The sequence below is a fragment of the Condylura cristata genome, unplaced genomic scaffold, assembly GCF_000260355.1.
Source record: "Condylura cristata isolate star-nosed mole 26May11 unplaced genomic scaffold, ConCri1.0 scaffold00029, whole genome shotgun sequence".
NCBI lineage: Eukaryota > Metazoa > Chordata > Mammalia > Eulipotyphla > Talpidae > Condylura > Condylura cristata.
The window spans coordinates 18,062,688-18,070,182 of record NW_004567130.1 but is presented as its reverse complement, the minus strand read 5'-3'; the positions used below and the strand labels follow the sequence as shown (position 1 = coordinate 18,070,182).

At 71.2% G+C, this 7,495-nt stretch overlaps 1 protein-coding gene across 1 annotated transcript in view; it reads right to left on the bottom strand.

Annotated features, from left to right (window-relative positions):
- Positions 1-7,495, bottom strand: part of KDM2B (lysine (K)-specific demethylase 2B) — a 36,955-nt gene that overhangs the window by 14,405 nt on the left and 15,055 nt on the right. Inside the window, exons 8-9 of the mRNA XM_012731002.1 lie at positions 6,532-7,037; positions 3,041-3,127 (exon numbers count right to left, since the gene is read on the bottom strand). Coding sequence (XP_012586456.1) covers positions 3,041-3,127; positions 6,532-7,037 — 593 coding nt within the window. The remainder of the gene's footprint in view (positions 1-3,040; positions 3,128-6,531; positions 7,038-7,495) is intronic.

Below are 7,495 nucleotides of genomic sequence, written 5' to 3'. Positions count from 1 at the left end.
GAGGGGGGCGCGCTGCCGGCCCCAGGGGTGGGGTGGGCGCTCGGCTTCCAGAGGAGCCCGGGACTGGCCCGCAGGTGAGCTGCTGATCCCCCGCCCGCGGTCCCCGCCTGACCGGGCCTGCAGGGCCAGGCACTGGGCAGCCGGGGGAGGGCTCAGCGGCCGGCGGGCCGCTCTCCCCGGTGGCCACTGATGTCCAGGCCCGGGAAGTACCGCCGGGCTGGGACTGAGGGGCCGGCGCCGACCCCACACTGGGAAGCTCCCCTGGGGGGCAGCGGCCTCTGGGCCTCTGCAGACCTCAGCAGACCTCAGCAGCCGCCCTCAGTGGCCGGGTGGGGGAGTTGCCCCAGCTGGCCCCAGGTGCCCACTGGGGTGCTGGCCACGGGACCAGCGGCGGGCGGGCATTTCCGGGGCACCAGCGGCCAGCACCAGCTGGCCCCAGGTGCCGGGGGCAGAGCCCCGCCATGAGGCCCTGCAGGTGCAGGCGTCACCCACGGGTTGCCCATGTGTGTGGCCCCACCCGGCCGCAGGGCTGCTGCGTTGGGGACCGCTGGCATGGTCGGCACCCAGAACGAGAAGAGAAAGGGAAAGTGCTGAAGCCACCAGCGAGCTTCCTGCCCCCCGCCAGCCCAGCAGGGCTGCAGGGGCTCCGGCCCCCAGGGAGCACGTGGGGAGCCCCCCCCAGAGGCCCGCGGGTGCGGGCAGCCAGCCGTGGCGGTGTTGGCCAGGCGACCGTGACCAGCCGGGCCTGGCGTGAGTGCGCCAGCCCCAGGCAGCCGCAGGGGCGGACCCCGGGCCCGTCTCCCTGCCGCCCCGGCCGTGGGCTCCAGGGGACCCGCCTGTCCCGCTCCCCGCTCCGTCCAGGGCGTCCTCTCGCCCCGCCACCTCCAGCCTGCGCCCCACCCTGTGTGCGTGAACACGCAAACCACACGAGAAACAGGGCCCCGAGAGCAGCTGGACAGGGCCGCGGTCGCTATGTGCAGGGGGCGGCCAGGTGCCCGCTGCGGCCAGAAGGGCACTGCAGCACGTAAGTGGAAGAATGAAAAACAAACGTCGCCCCACGCCTCCCAGGCTGGCGGTGACCCCACCAGCAAAAGCGAGAGGTGACCAGTGTGGTGAGACACGGGGGGGCCAGCGGGGTGCGGGGATGGCCGAGTCCGGCAGCACCTCCGGCTGCACAGGGTGACCACGGGCCGGCACCCGACATGGGGTTTCCACGCAGAAGCTGCCAAGGGCAGAGGCAGCCAGTGCGCAGTGTCCGGCCCCAAGAGCGGTCAGTCCATGCGCTGGAGAGCGACGCGGCTTTGGAAAAGGGACCCCGGCCGGCGCTGAAGCGAAGGAGCCATGGCGACGGTCGGTGGCCGCAGCGGTCAGCGCAGGCTCCGCTCTGCCTGGTGCTTGCGCCCATTCGCTCCCCAATGAGACCCTGCCGGCCTCGCGCCCATGGTGGACGCCGGGCCAGCTGGCCGCAGCGGGCAGTCACAGCCCACATCCCAGCAGCTCGGCCCTGGGCGCCGTGGGCAGCCACCCACACCCGAGCCCTGCGGGAGAGCTCGGGGAGCCCCGTGAGCCGGCCCCAGCCCCCAGCCCAGGCAGGACCCCGGGGCCAGGCCAAGTGACAACAGAGGCTCCGGGCACGGGGCGGCGCAGCCCAGGTCACCAGACTCACGCGGCCACAGCCCCAGCGTCACGGCTCTGAGCGACAGCCAACGGGAGCCGGAAGCGGGTCCCCGTGTCCTGAATGAGGGGGCCCCCCTTCGGGGAAGGGACACGCCGGGGCCCCGTCCACACCCCTGGCCCCAAGGGACCGCCCGCCTCCAACTGCGAGCCCGGAGCGACCGCAGCCAGGCCAGTGTGACGCCAGACGCGCGGCCCAGAGTCCTGCCAGCCGGGCAGCCACCGGCCACGGAGCTGGACGCATCCGGGCAAATCCATGGCACGGTGGGAGCGCCGGCGGCTGATGGGACGAGGGCGGCAGCCGCATCGGGAGTGCGTGACGTCCACTCTGGGCACCCACCCACAGGGAGTGGGCCTGGACCGGCCGGCTGAGCGGAGGGCCACAGGGCAGTGCCTGCTGGCGCCGGTGAAGTTGACAAGCGGCCCAGGCGCAGCCCGGAAAGTCCCCGTGAAGCCCGGAGGCAGGACCTGGGTGAGAGGCGGGGCGCTGCCAGGGTGCTGCGGGGCGCCTACAGCTCTGCTGCCCTGGCAGCGGCACACGCTCTGACCCCGACGTGCTGGGCATTGCTGACCAGGCCAGGCAACAGCCGTCTCCTGATAAGGAGCTTACAGGAGCTGCCCACAGGCCTCCCGAACCCGTGCGGCCCCCACCCCCGGCCGGCCTGGCTGCAGGAGGAGCCCCAGGGGTACAGCCCCGGGGCCGGGCACAGGCGCTGTCTTGAAGGCCCTCGGCGCCAGACAGCAGGATGCAGAGGGCACGAGCGCCCACTCCCGCAGAAGGCGAGGCCCAGGCTGCAGCCCGGGGGTGCTGCCCCTTGCGCAGAGCATCTGCGTATGCAGCCGGGCTGAACCCCACGGGCCCCAGATCAGGCCCCAAACACAGCGCCAGAGGCGAACTCGCTGCAGGAGAACCAGTCATGTGAGCCCACACAGAGGCCACGGCCACGCAAAGGCCACGGCGCAGAGGCCACGCTCCCCCACATTTCATGGCCACACGAAGAAACAGCGGCCTTGCCTGACCCGCCTGGCTGAGTCCTCAGCGCAAACTGCCAGTGTGGCCAGCACACACAGGTCACGCCCATTCAGGCCTCGGCGAGGCCAGGGGAGGGGCCCGCAGCGGCCGGCCGGCCGCCTGTTCTCGGGGTCCTCGACCCCCAGCTCCGTGTGTGTGCGGATCAGACCTCGAGGAGCCAGACACAGGGCCCGCTTCTGGTGGGGCTGCGGCCACCACTCTTGTTGCCCACGGGAGCCCCAGGCTGCCCGGGCCACGGAGCGTGCACCTCCCCCCGTGCTGAGCCCTCGCCGCGCGGCAGCGCCTGAGTGCAGTTCCGCCCTGGCCCAGAGCCCCCCCCCACCCCCGCCTTACCTTTGGCATCTTCTTGGGCCAGGTGACCACAGGGACCCCCGTGATGGCCAGGCTGGGGTCATCGTCTGCATGCTCCTTCAAGACGTTCTGTGGGGACAGGGGCCCGGTTAGCCTGGTCGCGGAGTCTGGGGGGGCTTCTGGGGGCTGGCGGCCATGCCCGCCACCACGCCCACCCCACCCGGCCCCGGGTCCGGGCAACACGGTCGCCCTCTCCAGGCAGCCGCGTGCCAGACTGCAATGGGGGAACCCCAGCCGCGCCCCACAGCCCGCCCCCGCCCCCCGAGGGTTGCGCCGCGGCACCGGGGCTTCTGGGGCCACAGACCAAGCCAGGTGCTCGAGGCAGCCGTGCACCCCCACGCCTGGAGCCCCGGGGACCACGGCGCCTCCCCACGCGCCCTGACCGCTGGGGCAACAGGTCGGCCGCTGTTCCTGCAGCAGGGACAGGCTGCACCTGCGCTGGCCTAGGACCGGCCATCTGGCCAGGACCTGGCTGGGAAGTAAGGCCCAGCGCGGCCCTCGCGAGCCGGCACCGGGGCTTCTAGGGGTGACTCCAGCTCCAGACTTGGGCCCGGCGTGCAGGTAACCTGAGACCCTCTTCCAGGGGTAAAACGCCACACCTCCGGAGCGTACTCGGGGAGACTTGGGGGCTGGGGTGCAGCCCCCGCCCCCAGGCAGAGTCCCCACCCTTCTCCCTCCCCGAACGGGTCCTGGCCCCACTCCAGGTCTGCGTCACTGCTGAAGCCCGGCCTCGAGAAGGGGCGCGCTTGCACCCACGGACCGACGGAACTTGGGAAGGGAAGCCGCGGGTCCCCAGAGAGGCCCTCTACGAAGTCCCGACCGGGACAAATCTGAGCAAGTGCCACCGCCAAGAGGCAGCAGCGCCACCCTGTGTGGGTGCGCAGCAGGCGCCGGGGAGCAGGACAGTCGCCAGGACAGGCAGCGGAAAGCTATGCTAGGCTTCCCCGAATGCCACGAGCGCCACTCAGTCACAAGCCCGCCATCGCAGCCAGGTGTCAACGCAAGGGGAATGCAACGGCTGCGTTGAAAGATGGGTGTGCGCTCACGGCCGCCACGCCCGGAGCCAACCAAGGGTCCAGCAAGACGACTGGATACAGAAAGAAGTCGAGGGACATGGGCCCACGGAGTACTATACAGCTATCAAAAAGCCGCCGCTGTGCCTTCCAGGACCTCAAGGTTAGGTGAACGGAAGTGAAATAATGACAACGTGAACACAGACTGGCAAAGCAAAGCAGACAGTTCTCACTCTTGGCGGAAAGTGTACTGGTCACCAGAGGGAAGGCGGGGGCAGGAGAGAGGGAGGAGAGGGAGCCGCCAGGGCGGGAACAGGCACTAGCACAGGAGGGTCGGTGGAGGGAGAGCAAGGTGCTGCAGGTAGAGAAACGAAAACATCACCTTTGAGTTGCCATTAATTCCTTCTACGTGTTAACTCCTTCACCGAGAGAACGTGCCAGACTACGGTAAGACGGTGCCAGGAGAAGCGGCAGGGAGGGAAACACGCACCGTCTCTATTTTCCCGTAAATCCAAAGAAAGTTCTGTAAACTCCCCTAAACACACACGAACCCGGGCACCAGTGCCGGCCACGGGAGGGAGGCCGAGCCTCAGCCCGGCAGGGTTTCTCGCTCGCAGGCAGGGGTCAGCCTCAGCTCGGGTGTGTCCGTGGCCCCGCAGCACGAGCTCCAGCCCCGGCCGGGGCGACCCCGGGGCACAGCGGACCCTGCCCGGCCCCCCTCAGCCGCGGGATTCGGTGGACCGCCTGTTCTGCTCCCCACTGTCTCTGGGGTGTCTTCTCACCGCCCCCCGCACCTCCGGCCTGCGCCCCAGCCCTTGCCTGTGCCCCAGCCCTTCTGCGTGTAAACAAATCGATATTTAAAGATAAACAGAAACAAAGAAACAGCAAGAACACAAACAGCAGTCGGGTCGGGGCTGGACCCCAGAGGACACAAAAGGTGCCAGCGTCGGTCAGTCCGTCACTGCTCCACAGCACAACGCAAACGAGGGACTCGGGTCTGGCACCGCAGGTGCGCCAAGCCCGCAGGCCTCCCCCACCGGCCCCCTCGGGGAGTGGGAGCCCAGGAGGGTGTGACGTGGGCTTCGGGGGCCAGCGCTGCTCTGTGGGGGGCTGCACGAGTGAAAGCTGGGTGCTCACTGGGCCGGGCAACAGACCGGGCATGTGGCGCCTTGCCTCTCCCAGGCCCTAGGGGCCACGTGAAGACGCGCAGGGCCTGAGGCCGCAGTGAGATCGGCGGGAACTGCCCCCCGACCTGCTAAGCGCCGGCGCACTGAACCCCGCCAGGCCCTGCCGCGTGGGCAGGAGCCGTGGACCCGGAGTCCCTAAGACACGCTCGCCTAAACGCTCATGTTACCCTGCGAGGTGGCGTCTCCGGGCCCCGCCAGCAGCAGGCCGGGCGGCCTCTCCGGCACTGGGCGGCCTGCGCTTCGGACCGGCACGCCGGCTCGCCGCCCTGGAGCGAGGCCTGGCTGGCCGCCGGCCACGGGACCGGGGCCCGCACACGTGAGCGTCGTGGCGAACCGGGGTACTGGCAGCTGGTACAGAAAACCCCCAGAGGCTCCCCAGGGCCCCTGAAGGCTGCGTGGGCCGGACCAGCCGCAGCGGGCAACGCTGACCCGCAGGGGGCGAGTATCTCTGTGCCTGACTTGACAGGCTCTTCCTGCAGCCCCCAGGCCGGCCAGCACGCGGGGCTCCCGGGAGTCCAGGCGGGGCACCCCAGACCGTGGGCGGGAGAGAGCAGCGGACACGGCCTAAGAGGCCTCCCCGGGACGGCCCTCGGGAGCTCGGCGGCAGCTGTTCCGCCCACTGGTTAACAAGTCCACAGACTGGAGCCCACTGCACCCGGGGATGTGACTTCTCGAACCCCGGGGGTACTCTTGGTGTCAGCTGGGGTCTGCGCCCGGCGCCTCCATGCCGGCGCCACGCTCTGCTCTCCGGCCATGACCCCTCCTCCGCCGGGCCCGAGCCCCAAGGCTCCGGGCTCCTCCAGAGCCTCGCGGCCGCCCGCCCAGGACCAGCTCCCAGGGACCAGCGGGGAGCAGACCCCTGGGGGCCGCCCGCCCTCCGCGACTCACTCAGACCCGGACTAACGGCCGCGAGAGGGCAAGGTGACGCCCCACTGAACAAAGGGCCCCTCGGGCCACGCACACCCCACCTTAGATGTGACCTCGAGTCGAGGGAGAACGTCAGACGCGCCGCTGCTGCCCGGGGACGGCACGCATGGGGCCGGGTCAGGACGCCCGGGGGGTGCGGCCAGAGGCCGGAGGGTTGAGGGCCCCATGGGGGGCCGGCGTGGCCCAACCTGTACAGAGCCAACTTCCACGGTTTGGAAAGGGGCCCGGAGGGCAGGTGGTGCCTGGCTCGGCTTGGCGGACGCCTGGCCCCGCGGGCGCCCAGCCCTCAGCTCCACGGCCTCCCGCGGACACCCAGCCCGCGGCCCGCGCCCGGCGCCCTGCCCACCTTCACTCCCTCCAGGAGCGCCTGCGGGTCCTCGATGCCCTCGGGCACGCACTTCTTGCTCTCCGGGAGGGACTCGAGCTTCTCCACCAGGGCCTTCAAGCCCTTCAGCTCAAACTCGGTGAGGTGGGTCCACCGGGTGGAGACCTCGGCAGCGGGAGAGCCGGCGGGCGTCCGGGCACAGCCGGCGGGCAGGGCCGCGGCCCTCACGCCCTCCTCTGACTCGGCGGACAGTGTCTGCTTGAGCGGCCGCCAGGCGGGTGCCCCGGGCCTCTTGCCAGGGGCCTCCTGGTGCTCGGCAGCGCCCGGGGGCGAAGCGGGGCCATCGGCGTCCCCCTCCTCGTCCTCCTCCTCCTCCAGGGGCTGCTGCTCGCAGGACTCCTCCATGTCCAGCCAGGAGTCGGAAGAGAAGCCGTCTACACTGGGCTTCCGCGGGGCATCTGGGCGCAGGAGGGGGCTGACGTGAGCGCCCCATGGCCGCGGGCCCGGGCACCTCACTCCCCGTGCCCCGAGACGGGCCACTTGGGCCGGACGCCCCCGGCTGGGGGGGGCCCGGGCTCGCAGCCTCGCCCCGCAGGGCAGCCGGTGGCCCGCTCCGCCCACCACACCCGCCTGCTACTTCTCCCCCTGTGTGAAGGCAGCGGAGCCGCAAGTTCTGGGACCCCATCGGGGGTGTCTGGAACCGGGGGTCCAGAGAGGGGCCCCCCGCGGCCCGGCTGGGCCGTGAGCCAGGTGGCGCCCGTCCAGGGTCGGTCTTCAGCTGGGGGAGGCACGCTGACGACGTGTGGGGCACTGACCGCCGGGTGGCCGGGCACCCAGTGAGGACCGAGGGAGCCCAAGGCTCGGTTCCCAGCACCGTGACGGGGGCCCCCAGCACCCCCATGGCAAGCTGCGGAGCGGCAGAGAGCCGAAGAGGAGGAGCGGCCCCGCCTCGCCCGAGCGGCTGCTGCCGAGGCCTGGAGGCACC